The 24376-nt window shown below is 42.9% G+C and overlaps 1 protein-coding gene across 2 annotated transcripts in view; it reads left to right on the top strand.

Annotated features, from left to right (window-relative positions):
* Positions 1 to 24376, top strand: part of LOC146805373 (interleukin-18 receptor 1-like) — a 682858-nt gene that overhangs the window by 525485 nt on the left and 132997 nt on the right. Inside the window, exon 7 of one of the 2 annotated variants that reach the window (XM_085622594.1) lies at positions 4487 to 4626. The exons of the other annotated variant lie outside the window; for it this stretch is intronic. Within the exon in view, the coding sequence (XP_085478720.1) occupies positions 4487 to 4626 (140 nt within the window). The remainder of the gene's footprint in view (positions 1 to 4486; positions 4627 to 24376) is intronic. 2 annotated transcript variants of the gene reach the window in all.

The following is a 24376-nucleotide window of genomic DNA, read 5'->3' as shown; positions in this document are numbered from 1 at the left end:
CCACATCTCGGCTCAATGAGTTGTTTTAGTGTTCAGCGGTTGTATGCCTGAGATGTTGTGGGAGTAAGAGTGAAGGCCATTCCATGCAAAATAACTTCAAGCAAGGACTCCTGTGTGTGATGTGTATATACGTTGTTCTCTCGTCGGACTGTGTGTAGTGTGGGAGTCAGCATCAGCTGCCATAGTATCTCTAAGGGGTCGCCGGGCACATGCAATTCCGAGATCGGAGGTGCAGATGTGCTTCCGCCTGATAGTTCAGACAAAGGAGATATCATCCCTAGTGTAAGTTTTAAATCTGCTTGCATTCATGAAATGTAAACTAGCTTGTTGGGGGTGGGGTGGGATGAGTGCGACTTTGGGATTCATTTTTGACATGTCTTGCATATGGCATATGAGCGGCATCACTGTGTGTTACGTTGCCTCACAGCTGCTCCTCCCTCCTCCCGAACCCATTTACTTATGTGCGCTGCGCGATTGCATCACTTGCACTCCTATGGCACAGTATTGTCATGCCTGTGCGTGCATGTCCAAAAGCCTGACAACGACACTGTGATGTTGGCCGTTGAATGTGGTGGGCCACGTAAGTGTAGGCTTATGTTAAGGATAGGGCGGACACAGATGTAGAGTACATGCCTGGCTGAACTGGCGCAGCTAATGTGGCTAAGCATTTGGCTCATGCTGCGCCAATACAGATACACACAACACTTGGCATGTATGATCCTGGACCCCCAGCGGTCTTGCTCTCCTTCATTATTCCGTTTGTGCGAGCCCGCCCTCCGGGTACATGCTACATTGCAACATTGTTGCTTACAGGGGGGATGACTTAGCTACATGTCCAAGCTCTGACCCACTGCCTGAGGTGACATGGTTGCGTCCGAGGTCCACAGCACAATGTAATGTGGTAGGGCCCAGGGCCATCATTCATACATATTGACCACACGGACATACATGGATAGGCAGTGGAACTGGCTATGGGCACGTGGTTCCGGACCCTTTTTATTACCAGGATCACATATCCAGTGACGCCTGTGCTGGATGGGTGTGGGGTGAGTGTGAGCCAGCCCTCAGGGAGTGGTTGGTGCTGGCAACAACTTGAACAGGGATCACTATTAAAGCGGAAACAGAAAACCCCAACATAAGTAATCCAAACAACTGCGAAGCATCATGGAGGTAGCCGGAGCAAGTATAGAGGTCACCCAATATTCAATCAGAAGGGGCCATGACCTGTAGTGCACTGAGATAGGGGCACCAGAGCTGAGAGTGCTCATGTGAAGAAATTGTCAATGATTGTGTCCCTTTGGGATATTCCTGCTGCAGCTGCAGTGAGGTGTGTTACACCTGCCTCATCTTCAGCACCATCGTCCCAGGTGTTACGAACTGCCTGAGGTGACATTGTTGCATTCCGCAGTCCACAGCACGTAACTCAATCATAAAGGGTCCATGAGTTGTGGTGCACAGAGTCAGTTGCACCTGTGGTGCTCAGCAGGTGCGCAGCCTGCGATGATGCATCATCCGTGAAGGTCAGGAATGGATTTGATGTGTGTGAGCCCTGCTGACCGCAGTGTAGGCTGGAGGCAGAGGTCAGCAGGGGCCCAAAGCCACGTGACATTGGCTTGTGGTGCACAGAGTCAGTGGCACCTGAAGCGCTCAGGGGGTGCGCAGCCAGCGATGAAGCATCAGCCGGGAGGGCCGCACAGGGAGCAATGTCTTTTGCATACTGAATTCTGCTTCAATATGGCCCGTGGCGTTGGCTTGTGGTGCACAGAGTTAGTGGCACCTGAAGTGCTCAGGGGGTGCGCAGCCTGAGATGATGCGTGGTCCGGGTGGGCCATACTGGTAGCAATTACTGTTGCCTACTGGACTGCGTCGTCTGCAATCACAACTCAATCTGAATTGTGAGCACTGCTGACCGCACTGTAGGTCGAAGGCAGTAGTCAACACAGACATAACTCAGTGGTGCTGTGCTGCTGGGTTCGCTGGGTGCCTGTGTTGTGGATGCCAGCGATCGGCTGAGGAGGCTGGCGGTCACAGCAGCGGCCTCGTGGCAGGGTGAGGGGCGCCGCCCTGGCAGATGTGTTGGCCATCCTGGAAGTGAACCACACCCAGAGTCACAGCCTATTTATTCACACTTCTACTCTGGACTGGTGTAGGTTGGCCCAGCCCACTATGCTTACACTTGCAGTGGAGACAACACAGCTACATGACGGAGGTCTTCCCCACTGCCTGAGGTAATATGGTTGCGTCCACTGTCCACAACACTACAAACACCAGCAGTATATGTCCACATTGACAGGTCTGTGCTATGCATACTGAGGTCTGTTGAGCACATCACCACCACACTTGGCATTGTGTGCATTCTTATTCATGGGAGACTTGCCTCCTTCACACATACTTGGTTCCCACCTCTCCCCCATTCTGCTATTGTGTGGCTGAGTGGCCATGCCATTTCGGAATGTCTGCTGTCCTGTTCTGCGCTGCCTCGGTGGTAGTCTGGGGGGAGTGGTCCGGGGGGGGATGGGGGTGGTGGTGGTGAATGTTGTGGACCTCTTGGGTCTCTGAGCTGCATTATCAGTGTCTCCATGCCATGTGTTGGTCTTCAGATGTGGCTCTGGGCTGGGCTCCCATGCTGCTGGTAGTTGTCCTGCTTTACACCAGTAAAACACAGGTGTTAAATCCCTGCTGCTAACACCCCTTTTCACCTGTTTTTGGATCGCATCGCAGATCTGGATGGTCGTTGAGAATATCTCGTAGTGGTGTTTTTGTGTGTTTTTGCACGGGAACGCCTACTCTGCATATCATTGGTGTTAGTTATCTCTCTCATCCGTGGCGATGTTTTTTGTGGAAGCTATCGCTGGAAAGCTGGCGATATCGGCAGTTTGCACCAGCTTGAGAATGGGTCGATAATTCTTTTGCCACTTTTGCTGCGCTAAAGTGCCGATAACTCGGTGATAAGTCCTTGAGAATATGCCTCTCTGGATCTTATTTACAAGCCCCTTGTGCCAGCGGTACATCACTTTTTCCCCATACCGGCGACACAAGCGGATTGTAAATAATCCCCCCTGAGTCTGTTCTAAACGGAACTATGTATTGTGTTAATTAACTTATCTTATTGTTCGACTTTCCTGATATTATACATCTCATTTATCCACATACTTCTGAGCAAAGATTGGAATTGTAATTACACTTTGACTCCAAGCTTCTGTAGTTCTTCCATTTGCGACCAAGCTCTCTTTGCTGCTGTTCTGTAGTTCTACATATCAGATCTAAGGGTATATGTAAAATCTTTGCCGGCCAAGGTTTTAGCTTTCAGTGGCAGACTCAGGAACTGCCATTGGGTGTTATAATACTGTAAATTCCTTATGATCTTCCTTGGTTTCTTCTGATTCACAGTTTTGTCTACAGGGGTCTCTATGGACTCTCTAAATTTCTTTTTCTGGATCTATTTCCTAACTGTCTTTGGGACTCCTTAAGAAGACTTATTATAAATCCCTTATGGTCACTGCCCTTAATGCCTTCCAGGACATTTAACACTCTTAGGTGAATGCACTGAGAATGAAGTTCCAGAGTTTCTTTATCATCTTGTCGACTCTGATTACATTGTATCAATACAGTGATTTCGGAGGTAATTTGGTCAGTTCTTGATCCAATTGATCCATATTAATATATAATATAGAATAACTTATACTACCATAGTTATGTGAGTGATCTCGTCAGGTTTGGCACATGTCCTGGATACCTTTCTGAATAGATTAAGATATCTCAAATCTCTTCTCGATCTCAGACCTGAGACCCCACAACATGTTTTCAAATGAAGCCGGATTAGAAATTAAAAGTAGTTATTTTATCTTGGTGCTCATATATTTACCACTGTGATGGGGCCTTCACCAGCCCTCCCAAGCCTTATTTCCCATGCAGGCGCATCCTTTGGGGAAACCTCAGGGCACCTGAAACAAGTTCTTTGAAGTTATGTCCTGCTTACTTTTAAAGTTTGGACTATCAAGGGCAGGGGTCTGCATAGAATTAGCCGTGTAACCAGTATGATCTGTGCGAAGAAGTGTACCTGCATGTTTTTTTTTTGCCAAAGTCCTTGTCTACCAATGGGGTAGATTTGTTATGGATTTGTCTAAAACAAAAAAATGGGCAGTTGCATGGGAATGCTCATGTGACACCCATGAAACGCCCCCTTTATGCAAAGTAGTGAAATGTGTGTATGGTGCTTCTTTGCTTTACTTTAGACAGCTTTCCAGTACAAATCAGGATTTGTGCTGCAAAATAAGTTCTCATACAATATTTTGCGCTTTATGCCACTTCTGCAACACAAACCCTGTGCAAAGTGTTGATACATCGTCTTAGTCTATGAAAATCTATCATTCTTACCCTCCTCAGTAGAAGTTAACAAATGAAGATCTCTGAGTTCAATGTCGATATACTCTTCACATAAGAAAAATATTTCATGCTAAACATTAATACATTTTTGCTATCACAGTAATGAGAATGGCGACGCATTCCTGTCGACAGAACTACACTTCGAAGAGGTGAAAGAAGAAGATATTAAATTCAATTACATTTGCAAGTTGGATAGCCCTTTTGAAAGCAAAAACAAAACATTTGCACTCAGAAAAAAAGGTACAGTCCAAAAGGTTTAACCAGTTGTCAGTATACATTTACTTTTGCACCGTGTAAGAATGTAATGCTTTTGAATATTAATTTAACGAATCGGAAGCGAGCAGCATACAGTTACTCAGAAAACACTGCTCGAGGTATGGGTGCCCTTTACACTCACTTATGAAGGTGTTTCAATTATTTGCTATACATAACAGTTATTAAAATAATATCTGATAAATTAAGGGGCAGCGCCGCGCCGTCTTGTTTACTTAGAGATGTGCATGTGCAGGCCTAAATGTATACAGCTTGCCTAAACATTTCCAAATGCACAATTTGACTGATTCATAACAGTGACGTGCATGTTTCTCGAAGTCCTCTACCACTGTGCAGTGTTGTGGTATCAGCTTGCTCTAGAATGTGCTAGAGCCGAGCAGAATGCTCATCCTTGAGTAATTACTGGATTGGACGTCCCACTCAGTGATTGGGACAAAGGGTCTGATTACGAGTTTAGCGATCCCACAGCAGACGGTGCAACCTGCCGTGTCTGCTGTGGGACCGCCAAACCCATGGAGCGACCGCCTGCCAAATTAGGAGTCAAATCCTTGTCTGGTGGGTGTTTTTTCGTGCAGGCATGATTGTCACACTGTGCAGAAACTGTGGGTACAAATATAGGGGGTCACTACATGTGCCCCCTGCATGCGCCCCCTGGGCCCAGCGGTGACAGGGACCCCTAAATTGCCTCACCACCACCATGAAAGGGGTGGTGGTGAGGCAACTAGGAGTATGCTTGGCAGTGCCACAAAGGCACATCAACATTGATCCTGGCGGTTCAAGTGGTCTCGTGGTGGTCTGACCACAGCAGCCAAAATACTACGGGAAGTCCCACCGGGTCGGTGGAGGTCGGACCACTGGACCTATGGTCCACTGAACTTGTAATCCAACCCAAAGACTTGTATGGACAGATGTGGCCATATCACGGAAACTGCATTGTGTCATAGTTATTTATTTTCACCCCATCAAAGGGTTCAAAATAAAGTTTGTCAAACTGTTTCACCCTCTGAGTCTGTCTCAAATCGGTTGTGATACTGAATTTAGTGGCAGAAGGCACACTTGTTTGAGGTAAGTGAGATTGTTGAGTTTACCTAATCTGTTACTGCATAAAGATGCATCACAATTTAAAAACAAGCATTGGAAATGCAATAGGTCTCGCATTTGTTGGAGCTCGAGCTATTGGTATTGTAAATGGCAATGTTTTGTACTTTGAAAAAGGTCTTGTGTTTGTTGGAGCTATTCACATTGTAAATGGCAATGTTTTTTTTAATCCTTAGGGTTCTATATAGCACGAACTTAACAGCCTCTGTTGTGAATTTCGATTCATCAAAGTTTTGTGAGCCCTGAAATTTGCAAATGTAAAGTGCTAACAGTATAAATATGGGCACTGTTTAATAAACAAAGCCACTGCAATACAAGAGCAAAGGTGACCGAGTGACTGCTTCTGGGTTTACGGAGTTGCTTACACTCACTGCCCGTTAAAGCTAGCTAGCCCGCTACTATGAGTTTATCAAACTTAATGCTATGTTTTCTTATGTGTTGTTATGCTATGCTATTCTATGTTTTGTTATGCTATGCTATGTTTTGTGTATGCTATGCTATGTTTTGTTATGCTATGCTTTGTTTTGTTATGCTATGCTATGTTTTGTTATGCTATGTTTTGTTTTGTTATGCTATGTTTTGTTGTGTTTTGCTATGCTATGTGTTGTTTTGTTAGGCTATGCTATGTTTTGTTAGGCTATGCTATGTTTTGTTATGCTATGCTATGTTTTGTTGTGTTTTGTTATTCTATGCTTTGTTATGCTGTGTTTTGTTTTGCTATGCTATGCTTTGCTGTGTTTTGTTATGTTCTGTTATGCTATGCTATGTTTTGTTGTGTTTTGTTATGCTATGCTTTGTTAAGCTATGTTTTGTTTTGCTATGCTATGCTTTGCTATGTTTTGGTATGTTCTGTTATGCTATGCTATGTTTTGTTGTGTTTTGTTATGCTATGTTTTGTTTTGCTATGCTATGCTTTGCTATGTTTTGTTATGTTCTGTTATGCTATGCTATGTTTTGTTGTGTTTTGTTATGCTATGTTTTGTTTAGCTATGCTTTGTTATGCTATGCTATGTTTTGTTATGCAATGCTATGTTTTGTTGTGTTTTGTTATGCTATGTTTTGTTATGCTATGTGTCGTTATGCTATGTTTTGTTATTCTATGCTATGTTTTGTTTTGTTATGCTATGCTATGTTTTGTTTAGTTATGCTATGCTACGTTTTGTTGTGTTTTGTTATGCTATGTGTCGTTATGCTATGTTTTGTTATTCTATGCTATGTTTTGTTTTGTTATGCTATGCTATGTTTTGTTTAGTTATGCTATGCTACGTTTTGTTGTGTTTTGTTATGCTATGCTTTGTTATGCTATGTTTTGTTTTGTTATGTTATTTTTTGTTATGCTATGCTATGTTGTGTTTTGTTATGCTATGCTATGTTTTGTGATGCTATGCTATGTTTTGTTGTGTTTTGTTATGCTATGCTTTGTTATGCTATGCTGTGATTTGTTGTGTTGTGTTAAGCTATGCTATGTTGTGTTTTGCTATGCTATGCTAGGTTTTGTTATGCTATGCTATGGTTTGTTATGCTATGCTATGCTTTTTTATGCTATGTTTTGTTTTGATATGCTATTCCATGTTTTTTATGCTATGCTATGTTTTGTTTAGTTATGCTATGCTATGTTTTGTTGTGTTTTGTTATGCTATGCTATGCTATGTTTTGTTGTGTTTTGTTATGCTATGCTATGTTTTGCTATGCTATGCTATGTTTTGTTATGCTATGCTATGTTTTGCGATGCTATGCTATGTTTTGTTGTTTTTTGTTATGCTATGCTTTGTTTTGTTATGCTATGTTTTGTTTTGCTATGCTATGTTTTGTTACGCTATGCTTTGTTATGCTATGCTGTGATTTGTTGTGTTGTCTTATGCTATGCTATGTTTTGTTGTGTTTTGCTATGCTATGCTATGTTTTGCTATGCTATGCTATGCTATGCTTTTTTATGCTATGCTATGTTTTGTGATGCTATGCTTTTTTATGCTATGTTTTGTTTTGTTATGCTATGCTATGTTTTGCGATGCTATGCTATGTTTTGTTGTGTTTTGTTATACTATGCTTTGTTTTGTTATACTATGTTTTGTTTTGCTATGCTATGTTTTGTTATGCTATGCTGTGATTTGTTGTGTTGTGTTATGCTATGCTTTGTTGTGTTTTGCTATGCTATGCTTTGTTATGCTATGCTATGTTTTGTTATGCTATGCTATGCTTTGTTATGCTATGTTTTGTTTTGATATGCTATGCTATTCTATGTTTTTTATGCTATGCTGTGTTTTGTTTAGTTATGCTATGCTATGTTTTGTTGTGTTTGTTGTTTTTTGTTATGCTATGCTATGTTTTGTTATGCTATGTTATGTTTTGTTATGCTATGCTTTGTTATGCTATGTATTGTTTTGTTATGCCATTTTTTGTTATGCTATGCTGTTCTGTTGTGTTTTGTTATGCTATGCTATTTTGTGTTTAGTTATTTTACGTTTTGTTTTGTTATGTTATGCTATGTTTTGTTATGCTATATTTTGTTATGCTATGCTATGTTGTGTTTTGTGATGCTATGCTATGTTTTGTTATGCTATACTGTTTTGTTGTGTTTTGTTATGCTATGCTTTGTTTTGTTATGCTATGTTTTGGTATGCTATGCTATGTTTTGTGATGCTATGCTATGTTTTGTTGTGTTTTGTTATGCTATGTTTTGTTTTGCTATGCTATGCTATGCTATGTTTTGTTATGCTATGCATTGTTATGCTATGTTTTGTTTTGGTATGCTATGTTTTGTTTAGTTATGCTATGTTTTGTTGTATTTTGTTATGCTATGTTTTGTTATGCTATGTTATGTTTTGTTTAGTTATGCTATGCTATGCTTTGTTATGCTATGCTATGTTTTGTTTTGCTATGCCATTTTTTGTTATGCAATGCTGTTTTGTTCTGTTTTGTTATGCTATGCTATTTTGTGTTTAGTTATGCTACGTTTTGTTGTGTTTTGTTATGTTATGCTATGTTTTGTTATGCTATATTTTGTTATGCTATGCTATGTTGTGTTTGTTATGCTATGCTATGTTTTATGCTATGCTGTTTTGTTGTGTTTTGTTATGCTATGCTTTGTTTTGTTATGCTATGTTTTGTTATGCTATGTTTTGTGATGCTATGCTATGTTTTGTTGTGTTTTGTTATGCTATGTTTTGTTTTTGTTATGCTATGTTTTGTTATGCTATGCTATGTTTTGTTATGCTATGCTACGTTTTGTTGTGTTTTGGTATGCAATGCTTTGCTTTGTTTTGCTATGTTTTGTTATGCTATGTGTTTTTGAGTTTTGTAATGCTGTGCTATTTTTTCTTATGCTATGCTATGTTTTGTTATGCTATGCTATGTTTTGTTATGCTATGCTATGCTTTGTTTTGTTATGCTATGCTATGTTTTGTTATGCTACGCTACGTTTTGTTGTGTTTTGTTATGCAATGCTTTGCTTTGTTTTGCTATGTTTTGTTATGCTATGTGTTGTTGAGTTTTGTTATGCTATGCTATTTTTTCTTATGCTATGCTATGTTTTGTTATGCTATGCTATGTTTTGTTATGCTATGCTATGCTTTGTTTTGTTATGCTATGCTTTGTTATGCTATGCTATGTTTTGTTTTGATACTTTTGTTATGTTATGCTATTTTTTGTGGTGTTTTTTTATGCTATACTGTTTTGTTGTGCTATGCTATGTTTTGTTGTGTTTTGCTATGCTAGGCTTTGTTTTGTTATGCTATGCTATGTTTTGTGATGGTATGCTATGTTTTGTTATGTTTTGTTATGCTATACTATGTTATGTTATGCTATACTATGTTATGTTATGCTATACTATGTTATGTTTTGTTATGCTATGTTATGATTTGTTATGTTATTTTATGTTAGGCGAGGCTATGTTTTTTTATGTTATGTTTTGTTAAGTTATGGGATGCTATGCAGTGGTTGTGTTTTGCTATGCTAGGCTTTGTTTTGTTATGCTATGCTATGTTTTGTGATGCTATGCTATGTTTAGTTATGTTTTGTTATGCTATACTATGTTATGTTATGCTATACTATGTTATGTTATGCTAAACTATGTTATGTTTTGTTATGCTATGTTATGATTTGTTATGTTATGTTAGGCGAGGCTATGATTTTTATGTTATGTTATGTTTTGTTAAGTTATGGTATGCTATGCAATGGTTGTGTTTTGCTATGCTAGGCTTTGTTTTGTTATGCTATGCTTTGTTTTGTGATGCTATGCTATGTTTTGTTATGTTTTGTTATGCTATGCTTTGTTTTGTCATGCTATACTATGTTATTTTATGCTATACTATGTTATGTTTTGTTATGCTATGTTATGATTTGTTATGTTATGTTAGGCGAGGCTATGTTTTGTTATGTTATGTTTTGTTAAGTTATGGTATGCTATGCAATGGTATGCAACGCTAGGCTATGTTTTATTATGTTATGTAATGGTATGTTTTGTTATGTTAGGATATGTTCTGTTATGTTATGCTGTTATTTTATGTTAGGCTAGGCTATGTTTTGTTATGTTATGCTATGTTATGGTGTATTAGACTACTGTGGATTTTATAACATCCAAAAGCTGATGAATGGAGCGGGCTTGTACGTCTTTGGGCTTGCGCGCGCTCCCCTCCCTCCCCCACCACAGTACTTTGCATTTTGTCCTTTGTCTGTGTTTAGTTATGCTACGTTTTGTTGTGTTTTGTTATGTTATGCTATGTTTTGTTATGCTATATTTTGTTATGCTATGCTATGTTGTGTTATGCTATGTTTTATGCTATGCTGTTTTGTTGTGTTTTGTTATACTATGCTTTGTTTTGTTATGCTATGTTTTGTTATGCTATGTTTTGTGATGCTATGCTATGTTTTGTTTTTTGTTATGCTATGTTTTGTTTTGCTATGCTATGCTATGTTTTGTTATGCTATGCTATGTTTTGTTATGCTATGCTACGTTTTGTTGTGTTTTGGTATGCAATGCTTTGCTTTGTTTTGCTATGCTATGTGTTGTTGAGTTTTGTAATGCTGTCGTATTTTTTCTTATGCTATGCTATGTTTTGTTATGCTATGCTATGTTTTGTTATGCTATGCTATGCTTTGTTTTGTTATGCTATGCTTTGTTATGCTATGCTATGTTTTGTTTTGATATTTTTTGTTATGCTATGCTATGTGTTGTTGTGTTTTGCTATGCTAGGCTTCGTTTTGTTATGCTATGCTATGTTTTGTGATGCTATGCTATGTTTTGTTATGTTTTGTAATGCTATGCTTTGTTTTGTTATGCTATACTATGTTATGTTATGCTATCAGTGGAAGCAAAGCGTGAAGGCGATACACTGAGGACAAATGAGTGTGTGGCAAAGGAGCAGAGAGTGATGTAAAGTTAACTAAGGACAACATAGGAGGAAGGGCGAGATGGAGAAACATGATGCAAGCGTCGATGTATAGTCATGAGCGAGGAAACATGAAAATCTGCTGCGCGCTGACAAACACACGTGCTGAAGACAAAGTTGAATGGAAGCACAAGCGATTATCCTTACCGTTTGTCTGATCGTGCCTTTACATTTATTTACATGCGTTAGAGGACACGCGCTGTAGATGATATGAAATGAAAGTACAAGCGATAATCCTTCACGCTTGGCTGCATGCTGTTAGTTGAAGATGGGTAAGACTTCCCTTGAAATCGGAACAACCGCGTATGAATCAAGGCTCAGCAAAATAAAAGAAAATCAAAGGCGGTAAAAGGCTTGAAAAGTTTGTAGCGGCGAAAGTGAAAGTAATCGAGCAGAGCATCAAAGGGCTGGGTGAGAAGGGAGGGGGGAATGCAAGGGTCAAAGCGGCTGAAGTGAAAGAAAGCTATAGAGAAGGGAGGGGGGAGTGGGAGCAGCTGTGCACGTGCATGTGATCGTGCACTCAAGGTTTAGGCCAGCCAAAACTGTGGGTAGCACTTTGAAAATTCCACATACAAAATGTCTCTTCGAGCCTTTGGCTCGCGAGACCTAATCACACATACAAGTCCCTCTTTTGCACAAATGTGATGCACATCTCATAGTCTGTTCTAATTAGAAATTGTTTCAGTTTTTAATTTAGAAGAGCGTGGTAATGATTTAGCTGCCAAAAAAGAAGGATAAATGTATTTATGACCTCTATAGTGTCGTGATACTATGAGCACTAGGCCCCTATGGTCCTGTGAGGACTCTAAACAGGAATTATGTAATCTGCTGGGAAGTGTTAAGGTGTGGTTATAAAAGTTATGACGCAATGAGTGCAGTGTGATAGTACGCCTGTTATAGAGCTCCTGTGTTATGTGTTCATTTGCGTGCTCTTGTGCTGGTGATGACATTACATTCTCCTTTCTTTATGCCCGCCTGTGGTACAGTACAGGGGAAACAGAGTTCCTGATGGTTGAGATGCTATCTGTTCTGACATCTCAGGAATTCCCTTATTAAGGAACCGATGTTAGTGGACAGTGGAATGGTGTTGAAGAGGCTATCCTAGTTGAAGAAGCTCTCTCGTGCTATTTGCGCTGCCATCCTTTCTTTCCGGGACTCCATTGTGATCCTAGACATTTAAAGTAATGAAATGAGCAACGTCTGTGGGGGAAAGCTTCCAGCAGGTGGGGGCTGTAGTGATGTCATACTGGTATACCCAGTTTTCCATTTTTTATCAGATAAAAGGCACTCTGGGTATGTTTCTATAGTGGACTTGACCTGACTTTCCATGGAAGGCCACCAATAGAACTCCTTAATTCTCTTGCAAGTTTTAGAAATACCAAGGTGGCCTTGGTGTGCTAACTGAATGATATTCTTGCACAAGTTTTCGGGAGGAACAAACAAATCATGACGCATGACAATATTACTCACAATAGAAAGTTCCTCAGCGACATGAGCAAATTTATTTAAGTCGCAAGATAGTGTCCTGGTTGCTGGCCAACCGCAAGTAATAAATTGTTTGACCTTTTGAAGATTATGATCTCTATCACACTCTAACATCCAAGTGTGCTCAGAAATAGAAGGAAAGCCCACAACAGCGTCAATAGCTGCAACTACACACTCAGAAATATTATTGTTATCTTCATTTTGAACATCTTCTAGAGACATCCTGGAGAGGCAATCAGCTCTAAAAAATGTTCCTCCCGGTAGATGTTTTATTACAAAATGGTATTCTTGCAAGGTGGATAGTAAATGAATACGTCTAGCAGACACTTTGTTTGTGCCAGAACCTGAAAGTATGTAAACTAAAGGTTTATGGTCAGTGAAGACATCAAATTCTCGTCCCCAAATATATGACCTACATTTTTGAATAGCCCAGACGCAAGCGGCTTTACTGGATGTATTATTTCTGAAGATGAACTACTACTTTGGTGTTCTAGCTTCAGGAACAGCATAAGCAGTCCTGTCAGGTATGGTATGCCAGAAGGGCCACTAAATTTTTCTCCTGGAAAGAGGGCAGGACTTATGAACCAAAAGGAGCCCTACTACAAATGCTCAAAGACAGTCCTTCTTTTTTCACTATTCACTCTATCTCTCTGTTTTGATCCATGCATTCTCTCTCCCTCCTCTCTTTTCTCCCTGTCTCATAGCTGCTTTCTACCTCCCTCGTTCTCTTGTTCTCTTTCACACACTTGAAGATTTTTTCACCTGGTCTTTTTTGCAGGGTTGTCCCCAAGCATTTTGCCTTCTTCCTCCTATGTTACTGGCCTTCTGTTTATTGGATTTAGGACTCGCAGCTCATTGCCACGGCTAATCAGTGGTAAAGTGCATGTGCTCTCTTCTTTAAACATGGTATGATTGGTTTACACCTTTTTGGCATACTTAATTTACTTGTAAATCGCCATATAGTGGTATCCCATTGACCCAGGACCTGTAAATTAAATGTTACTAGTGGGCCTGCAGTGCTGCTTGCGCCACCCACAGAAGTAGTCTTTCAAACCTGTCCCAGGCCTGCCACTGCAGTTTACTGCCACATTGACTTGGCATTTAAAAGTACTTGCCAAGCCTTAAACTCCCCTTTTACTACATATTGGTCAACCCTAATATAGGCCCTAGGAAGCCAATTGGGCGTGGTGCTGTGTAGATAAAAGCTAGGACATGTGTGGCATGTCCTGGTAGTGAATCATTTCATAATCTAGCACTGGGAATTCTCTTATAAGTGCTTAGGTGATAATTTCTGACCTGAAAGGGGTAGCGTTGCCTTGTTTGGTATGTTTGGAATAGTGGTGCAAGATCAAGCTTACTGAGTAGTTGATTTTACATTACTATTTTAGAAATACCACTTTTAGAAAGTGTTTGCCATGGAGTGAATAGTAGCAGAATGAACTGAGTCACACGTTTAAATAACGAGAAAGAAGTCATTCATATTTGGGAACACAGACTTTCTACAATGTCAACTACTGCTTCAAAACTCTGAAGTAAATCTGTGCCAAGCCAATCGTGTATGATGCATCCGGCATGTTTCATCTTTTCAGTAAATTCAAATGCAGCAAATTAAAGACATCCACCATTGAAAAATTGATGCATTGCACTGCCAAAAACTGCATTGGGAAATCTAAGAGGCGACTCGCACAACCCATACTGCATTTGGCGATTAGTAATTCCATAATGCTCTGTGTTTTGGCCTCAATGGAACAATTTCCACAAAACAAATGCAGGAATGAATAACCCCAAAATCAATGGTGGGTTTGAAATTTGTTTTTTAACTTTATGGTTTTGGGTGCTCCATTCCTTTGGATATAAGAGCCCCCTCTCCTTGAGATTCAAGGGTTTGAAATGCATCAGCAGTTTGTCACTTACTGATTGTGTCTATGTAAAAGAGAATTATAGGCTGACAGGGAATGGTTGGTGGAAAATAAATTGAATGTTCAGATCTCGTGAGACCTTAAACTAAAAAAAAGGTTAAGTTAACAGTCATAGGTTATAAGTCAATTCAGCAGGGGCTAAATAAGGAAATTGCACTTTGTGCCCCTTTTGGTTTCTTCCATTTTCAGAACTGGTATATTGAGTGTTCCATGTTTTCTCTCATGTGTTTTAATGTTGTGTTTGTCAATTCACAGTAGTTTCAATGTGTTGATGTTTATTTATTGTGGGAGATGTGATGTATGATTTTGTGTTCTGCTACATGAAGATGTTTCTCCTCTGTTATTAAACGTTATACGTGCAATGGATAATTTCTGATGTACAATGTGAGAATTAAAGGGGGATAACAAATTGAAATCATTGTGTTGTGAAAACAGAGTGAGTATTGGTGCTTATTTTGTCCTTGGAAATATGATAGTAGCCTAGCTTTGCTGACATTACACAGACCAAACCCCTCGTTAGCTATTGATCTTTTAGAAAGTGGACATTTCTCTGTGCTTATAACTCTTGTGCTTTGCAGCCTGACTCCAATCCACTTCAAGGGCAGAGTGAAAGCTACACTTTGTGCATACTTTCCAGACAGCCACAACACAGGGAGGGCTAGGTGTGACAGGAGAGACATCTGCATGCATTCTGATAGTCTTACTGGGCTGGGAGAGAGGGAGGTGAGGCACACTTACATTTGTTTAGGTTGTGTCCTGTCCGCACACAAAGGGCTGATTTCTTCCCAACTGACATCTGAAGCCAGGGTTAAGATTGAAAGGAGATGTTGTTCATTTCTAAGGTTTCTTTTGAAGTGCCCCCTAGATCGAAGACATTTTGAGTCTACGTACAGGGGCTTTGACCCCACATCTTTAGAGCACTTTTGGAACTGAGACCAAACCTTTGTCAGAAGTATTGCTGCTCTGCACAAAGGACTCATCTGGACTGCCCTTCTACTGTTGCCCTGCTACCTGCTACTACTGGGTGGCCTAAAGGACTCATTGGATTGCTTTTCAACTTGTTGCCCTGCTGCCAGCTGCCCCCCAAGACACAGATCCAACCAGATTCTCCAAGCTGCACAATTGCAAGAGGATGCTAAGTTACAAGAAGGGACCACCATTTGCATCACTTGCTCTCATGAGCTGGCCTGTCTTCTGCTCCCTGCTCTGTGCCTAGTGTTCTCAAAACACACTGCAAGAAATCAATGGTACCTGTGGAATTAGTATGAAAATGAACCTAGTATTTAAAGTAAGATACAGAATCAGCACAATGTCAAAATATGGAGCCCAGTAGGCATTGTGATTTATATTAAGTAGAAAAAGTACAAACAAAGGGGGTTCAATGAACAGTGTAGGGTACCCCAAGTGAAAGGTGAAACCTATAAATGAAAGTGACAAGTAGTGACATATACGAAGGTTTGAAAAGAATACAGAAAAGCAAAAAGCAACCAAACTTAATCAATTTGCAGAAAACTTTCACAGTCTCCTGTGACAATGACGGAGGCTGTGTATAATATTTCGCTTTGCAATTGTGAGTAGGGTTGTCCTTGTCTCCTTTGAATGCAGTGTTTTCAAAAGGCATGCTGGTTGCCCCAACTGTTGTTCGGGGAATCTCAGGGACAACAAAAAATTCCCCCACAGCGCTGTTTTCTGCTCCTGGACTTCAAAAAGTCCATTGCGTGTGGAGCGCTTTGCTGTTTCCCTAAACAAACATGTGCTGAGCGCTGTTATACTTGAACCCAGTGCTCGTGCTGCACTCAGAGTGGTGTATGTATTTATATCAGGAAACCAGTGTCAGAAACTCAGAGGCACACCAGATCGCCAAAAGCCTCTGTCGATGTGTTGCTGATCGACCGAATGCACCGCCTGCACTTCTTGCTTTCCAGATCACCAGCTTTGTTGAGTGCAAGTGTGGATTGAGTTTGTCAACCCTGTGGGTCATGAAGACACTGCAGAGCTGAGAGAAGGCTGGGGGCAAGGCACCCACATTGCCGTGGTGATCCTGGGATTCCATGTGATGTTGGTTCCAGCCCAATGGAACAGAAACAATGCCAACGCCCGCCTCAGAGTGCAATAACCCCTCCCCTACTAGTTGCAGGGGAAACGAGGCTTCTAAATACTTCAGGACATCATTGATGCCTGTTAGACCTGGCATTCTTGGCGTGGTTTTCCCTGACTTTTTGCCTCTACCTCCTATGTTTTTGATGCTATGCTGGATTTTGTTTTTGCTGGTTTAGATGCTTTGGGCACTTTGCCACTGCTGATCAGTGTCAAAGTGCAAGTGCTCCCTATATAAATTGTTATGGTGATTGGTTTCCCATGATTGGCATATTTGTCTTACCAATAGATCCCTAGTAAAGTGCACTAAGTGTGCCAGGGCTGGTATGTCAAATGCTACTAGTGGGCCTGCAGCACTCATTGTGCCACCCACCTGAGTAGCCCCAAAGAGATGTCTCAGGCCTGCCACCGCAGTGCCTGCACACAGTTGCTAACTACCATCTTGACTTGACAACTGCACCCACTTGCCAGGCCATACCACTCCCTTTCTGTGCACATGGGACACCCCAACAGCAGGCCCAAGGTAAGATGGTTTTTAAATTCTGTGTTTAAAAATAGCACTTTTAGAAAGTGGCTATTTTCTTGTTCATCCTTTCTGTGTGCCCCTGCCTGTTTGTGGATTGACTGTTTGGCTTGAGAGTGACAGGGGCTGGGTGGCTCCAGGAGTCTGGGTGAGTCAGCACTAGGCTGAATAGACCTATCTGCATTTGGAGTGGTGGGAGGAGTAGGACCTTGGGCCTGAATAGGGCTGTGCCTGCCTTCCACAATGCTGGCTCCACCTCCTGCGGTGCGTCTGAAGACCCCGCCCACATTCACAAAGGGAGAAGTTGCGCACTGTCAGAGTGCACCCAGAACTGGTTTGAACTGGGTCCGGGACCCCCTGACACATAGAGAACAAAGACTGTTGGGGTATAAAAGTAAGAGCTGAAACTCCTGTAAGATTAGACTACTTTGTGATCAAGAGGAACCTCTGCCAAAGAAGAACAGCTGAAGAGACTGAGGAGTAGTACTGCCCTTTGCTGTGTGCTCTAGGGCTGGCCTGCAGTTTACTGATTTAACTGAGGAGAGAACAAGGGACTTTGCTGTGTGCTGTGTCCTGCAGGAGTAATTCTCCAAGGGCTTGAGGAGAGCTGGCCTCCTGTTGCTGAAACACATGGATCTAAAAAGTTTCCAAGGATTTTGAGGCTCGCACTTTCTGAACATTGCTTCGCTTTTTATACTGCCTCTGAACATAGCTGTGTGTTCCAAGACGCAGCTGGTGCCCTATGTGAGACATGCATTGCCTACATGTCTTTTGCGCCCAGGATCATTGTGTTCCCGTTGTGTGTAAGTCAGTGCCCAACTGAAGATCTGTGGGGGTTCTGCTTTGTCCCAGTGTGCTGTGTATTTCACCGCTGCCGGCCTGATCACAGGACCGAGCAACCCTTCCTTTGGAGCGCGCCGAGCAGCTGCTACGTGCTGTCTCAGGCAGAGACAGCCGCTACAAACCCCCTTTGTTTCGTCACCACCTGCGGCCTCGGGCTCGAGGAGGAGATCGCGCTGCAGCAGAAGCCATGCGAGAAGTTGCCTAGCAACGCGGATCAATCGCAGCAGGACAGTGAAGCATGCTCTCTCTTGTGGGCCAAGAATCTATGTCATCGAAAAAGCTGTCGAGAGTCCGGCTGGCTGTGCATAGAAGGCCGGAGGTGCCTGGAGGAGACCAATACCCCAGGTAATGACCGGACTGAAGTCCGGGACCATAGAATGGGTGGCGTTGCCTGGGGGCAGGTTGCCGGCTTAGAGGGGACTACGGACGGCCGTACGTAATTCACAAGGGATAGGCTGTCCCGGGGGCCGGAGATACGCCTCCCACCTCCGTTAATTGAATTTGGGGGCATGTTGTGGCAGTATTGACTGTGGGGTCAGCTGTGACATGAGACAGAGCCATTTGTAGGCTAGAGGAGGCACCGTGCACCGCTAACGAGTGCCCGGTGCTTGATGATAAGGTCTGAAGTTAAAGCAGGAACTGTCTCATCATCCACAGGGACAGGATAGTCTGCAGTCCTTCTTTTTGCATGCCAACGGAAGAGAGACAGTCTATACAAGTCCTTGATTTCATTCTCCTGAAACTGCCTTTTGATCCCCGTATATTTACCTAAAGGGATACTGCCCCTACCAGATTGTCTTGTGTGATAATACCTACCAGATACAGAGCCTACAAGGTTATTACCAAGAACTTTATCAAAAACCTTTCTAAAGAAGAGCTAATCGTGTATGTCAGATTTTTTGTAGTTTGGGTCTTGCCTAAAATTAGATAAAGATAACTTTAGTTTTATAATAACCTGTGCGGTGTCCACTTGTGGTGTTTCAATGTGTTGCTGTGGGTAATGTTAGGTGCAAAGACTTTACACATTGCCTTGGGGAGAAGCCTGTCTGCTCATGCCAAGCTACCAAGAAGGTGAGCAGGGGTTATCTACAGCGTGTTTCCCCCTTACCCTGACTAGAATCAAGGGGTTCTATTTGGTCAAAGGTACCTACCTCTGCCACCTCAAGACCCCCATTTCTAACATTGGTGGGCAGCGGTGAGGATTTAAACTTGTATTTGTACTTGACCCACAGTGATTGGTGTACATCACTAGTTTTAGCGCAAAACACTACGCAGCCACATACTGTGTTTTGTTTTGGTTCTACTTTTGACCCGATCTTTGAACCATCCAAGCATCATGTCTCAGAATGGGAAATCAGCAAGTGAGAAAGCAGAATTGGAGTTTCGCATTGAGGATTTGTAGTGCTACAAAGTAGATCAACTCAAGCAATTTTGCAAGAACTTGGGATGCCCCATGAGGAGTAGCTCTAAGAAGGATGAGCTACAGATGGCCTTGAAGGCCTGGTGGAAAAATAAAGAAGCTGAGGAGGGAACTAATGCAGAAGTGGATGAGGATGCACCAGTGGACTGGTTCAGGTCACAGGATTTGCCTGTGCCAAGAGGAGCCTCGATGGCAGGCAGTGTCCATTCCGCTGGAAGCTTTACCCCAGAGAAGAGGGAAGAGAACCAAAGAATCAGAGAGCACAAGCTAGAAACTATGAAGCTCAAGGCCAAAATGGAGGAAAGTAAAGAGGCTTGTTCCCTAGAGGAAAAGAAATTGCACTTTGAGAGCAAAAAGAGAGCAGAGGAGAGCCAGAACGCTCTTGCTTTAGAAGAGGAGACACTTCTTTTGGCTCAGGAGTTGAGCATGAGGGAACTGGACATTAAATCCAAACAAGTGGAGTTCAGTTCAAATGGTGGCAGCGCACAGCCAGTGCAAGTGGGTAAGGTGTATATACCCAAGGTTTTAGTGCAGAATTATCAGAAGGGTGACAATATTTATGCCTGGTTAGAATCATATGAGCTTACAATAAAGATGAATGGGGTACCTGAGAAACACTGGGGGGGGCGGGCCTTTGGAAACACTTTTAAGCTTCTGGGAGGGATGTCTTGCCACCCTTAGAGAAGGCGGGTAACCTGACCTACGTCAATATGAAGGAGGCCTTATGACTCAAGTATGGGCATATGTCAGAACAGTACAGAGTAAAGTTCAGAAACTTCAAGAAGCTTGATTCAAATACTTGGGTTTAATGTGTGGGTTCGTACACACGTGCATTGGAAGGTTGGATAAAGGGCAGCAAGGTAACTGATTATGTGGGGTTGTGCCATTTAATTAGTTGGGAGCACTTGAGTAGTCTGTGTGTACCAGAGCTGTACCAGCATATTTTGGATAGTAAGCTAACTGACCCCAGTGAGCTTGCTAAGGAGGCGAACCGCTGGACTAGCACCAGGGTCCCCAAGGGGATTGTGCGTACCACAGCCAAAGGTGGACAGGGTCCCCAGCAGAAGGTGGGGGAGGACAAGGGCAACAAAAAGGAGTTCTCTAAAGGGCCCCAAAATAGTTCCCAGGAGAAGGAGTCTCAGCCCCCCAAGCCAAAGAGGTACTGGCCCCCTAAGAACAGACAGGACAACCAAGCTCCACCCACCTGTTATTCATGTAAGGAGGTGGGTCGCCTTGCCCCTCAGTGCCCCAGAAACCCAAGCACCCACTGGTGCTCAGAAACTGGATTTAGTAAGTGGAACATTGGGGGAGGAATTAGTTTCCAGTGAAGTGGGGAGCAAGCAGTGATGACCCTTGTCTCTTTAGGAGACAGAAAGATGGTCCAGGAATCCTACCTGCCTGGGAACATTAAAAAAAATACAGGCAGTGGGTGACCATCAATGGGAGGAGGGTGAAGGCTCCTAGAGACACAGGAGCAAGTGTGATGTCTGTCAGGTGTCAATGGGTGTCTGAGAACCAAAAAAACAGACCCTGCAGCTCCTACCACCCTACCACCCTATGGAACCTACCTCCGGTTAGCGGACATTACCCCTGTGGTCAATGCGTGGTTTGCCCACTAACCCGAGCTACAAAAACAGTTCAACTCACCAGCAACTGGAGCTGGACCCAGAAAAAACACACAAACTGTAATACACGTAACTGTATTTACCTCATTACGTGTCCTTGCCCCTTACAATACATTGGGATGACCACACGCCCAGTAAAAACCAGATTAACTGAACACAGAAGTAATGTACGGTGTAAAAAAACCAATACCAAAATGTGTTCACACTTTGCGGAACATAATCACACGCCTAATGACCTAAACTGGACTATTCTAGAGGCCTTCCCTACCATCACAAAAGAAGCCCTGTTTAGGAAAGAACAATGCTGGGTGTTCAAGTTGGGGTCACACTCAAGGGGTTTGAATGAAGACATACCTTGGGCTGAACTGAACTTAAATAGCTAGCGCATCTAGGCTAATTCGGTATGATGTCTACTTCAACTCCCCAAAATCTCCAACTTACATTTTACTTTATTAGCTGATTACGTTTGGGTTTTCAAGTGGGACTACTCTCAAGGGTTTTAAATGATGACACACCTTGGGCTGAACTGAATCAAATAGCAAGCCCGTCTATGTACACTCGGTATGAGGTCAACTTGAACTCCCCAAGTCTCCAACTGATACTTCATTTCATAGCAGACACTGTGGGCACGTTCCTTATGAGTACTTCCGGAAGTGTTCCTTGTTTACCATTCTCCCATGGTAACATCACGAATTGCAAAATATTTTTTGAGAGAAAAAATATCTCGCCGAATCACTAGTACATCATCACAGTAAAGTTGTCTACCCTCCTGTTACAAAGAATTTACTCGTCCCTTCTGATCTGTTTCAACATCTATACTGGTCATACCCTCTTTCCCCGTTACAATATGACTTCCACGAAACAACTCGGGTCACTACCACTTCCCGGATGCTATGCTGATTGAAGAGCGAAGATAGCCCTATCCAAAATGGCCGCCACGTTCGGGGACGCTTCTCAAACAGCGCTATTTAAGAACTCCCCCCGGAAGGTTTCCTTACGGGGCCCAGAGCGAGGGTAGGACACCGGCAAGTTGCTCGTCTACCGCCGTGAGTACTCTATTGGTTGTCTGGATCTAGACGGTAAGCTTATTATTATTTTTCGCCGAAGTGTTGTCACTAGTTTGATGTAACCGGACCTCTCTTGTTCCTTTAATTGTTTTCATAGACTCCGGAGCAACTAATGTGCTCTGTTCCTCCCCGTCAGCCAGAACTAGGTTATTGGGGGTGAGTCTTCAGCGTGTGCCCGGCGCTTTACTTTTCTGACACCAGCGCGTCGAGCTTGCATGCTTTTATGTCAGTCACCAACATTTCATTTTTAGTCTCCTTTGGCTGCCTGTTTTTAGCCCCTTTTTCATTTGTCAGTGTCCCTCAGGTCCCGACCTTTTTAACTTTGCTTAATTTATGTTGCCAATACATGTGCGCAAGGGATGAACGTTGAGAGTGATTCTCACCAATAATGACGAGTGATTAGATTGGTTCCTCTACCAAGTCACACGAGATCGCTTATTTTTCGTTCACGTTACCTTCAGCCAAGTAACCACTTCTGGCACCAGAGCACTGTTAAAGTCACGCCGCATCTACTTAGTCAACCTGCACTCACTGGCCGGTTTTGGATGTTATACAGTGAATTGAATCTTATTTTACGAATCACAAGTGTGCTTCTCACCGTACCACCCACCAGTACATGTATTGTATGCCTCCCGGCAGGTTTAACCGCTGGTTCTGTTTTCTTTTTCCTTTTTCCCTTTTTGGTCTTCTCTCCCCTCTCCTACAGGTCTCTGTACATCCCAGTACCAGTTCTTAATTAATTACCCCCTACCGTAATTAGCAACTAGTGCTATACGGTAGTGCACTCATCTCACACTCACTTGGTCCTGACGAAGTGCCATTGACCCCTTCTTGGGCAGCTGGGGCACGAAACATGTTGACCACACCCACGCTTGATTAGCCCTTAGGGAACATTATTTCCTACACAGGGCTTCTACATATTTTTATTAAGGCTGGAGCTACCTCAATAATTAAAACTTGAATTTAGTAGGACGGCTCTAAAACCTTTTTTATCTATCCCACTCCTTGTGCACTACCTAGCCCTCACACCCACACGCACCCATACGGCTTCTTCAAAAGATCCCTGATAAAGAGCCCCGGCTTCGGGAGCCCGTCAGGCATTGCAGCGCCGGCCTGACGAGGGGCAAATGCCCAAATGATGAAGCATGACATCCCTTGGGGTGTGTGAGGGCATTTCGAAGAAAGACCTGTTCCTCCCCTTCCCCTCATTTCCCCTCCCCCTGTCCTACACAGTAACCCCTAGGAACTGCTCATTCCTTATACAATACTTCCTTGGGGCCTACGAGCAGGACCTTAAAAAACTTGGCTCCGTGTTCCCCTTTGGTTTAAAAGTAACGCGTGGCGGATCAGCCGTGGGACTTTCGTTCTTTCTACTAGCCACTGCTAGTTCCCTCACGTTCACCATGGATAACATCCAAGGTCTCTCCTTTGGTGAGGATTGCGTCTCAGAAATTCTGAGTGGACCCTCCATACTGGACCCAGATGGAGGAGCATCGACTAGTAATTCTGCTGGTGATTGGACTACTATCACAAACATGAATAGGCAACTCATGAAAATTATCATGCATGGTGCCATCATCACGGAATACTTGCGTGCAAATATAGCACCGAATGGTCTGATCGTCACCAACACCCCAAGGATCTTCCTAGAGGATAAATTATTCAAGGAAGAATGGTCCCTGGTGTCATGGAAATGCACCAGGGACCTTTTGGTACTCATTATCAAGACTAAGGGTGGGCGTAGTTCGCGAAGTAGCACTTCGCGAAGCTACGCAAAGTGAAGTTCGCACTACGCGAGCTACGCGTAGCACTTCGCGAACTGCGTAGTAACATGTTCGCACTGTGCAAGATGTTGTTTTCAATGATTGCACAGTGCGGACAAGCAACCGGCACTGTGCAATCATTGAAAATGGCATCTTGCACAGTGCGAGCTGTAGTTTTCTGCTGCTCGGGTAGATTTTTACTCGAGCGGCAGCTTTCTCAACGCGAACTGGTAGTTTCTCATCGCGAGCGGTCGCGAGCATACGCGACCCCTCGCAATGAGAAACCTGACCTCCTCGCGTTGGGAATCTCGCCGGGAGATTTATTTTCCATGCTCGCGATCGCGAACAAGGAAAAAATCTCGCCGGGATGTCATTTTGCTTGCTCGCGGTCGCCAACTTGACGTTGAGGACCGCGAGCAAGCAAAAAATGACCGCAGCACTACGCAACACTATGCTACGCGTGTTCGCACTGTGCTACGTGCAGTTCGCA

Source organism: Triturus cristatus, chromosome 8 (genome assembly GCF_964204655.1).
Source record: "Triturus cristatus chromosome 8, aTriCri1.1, whole genome shotgun sequence".
In the NCBI taxonomy this organism is placed as follows: domain Eukaryota; kingdom Metazoa; phylum Chordata; class Amphibia; order Caudata; family Salamandridae; genus Triturus; species Triturus cristatus.
This window is presented reverse-complemented; position numbering and strand designations above follow the sequence as displayed.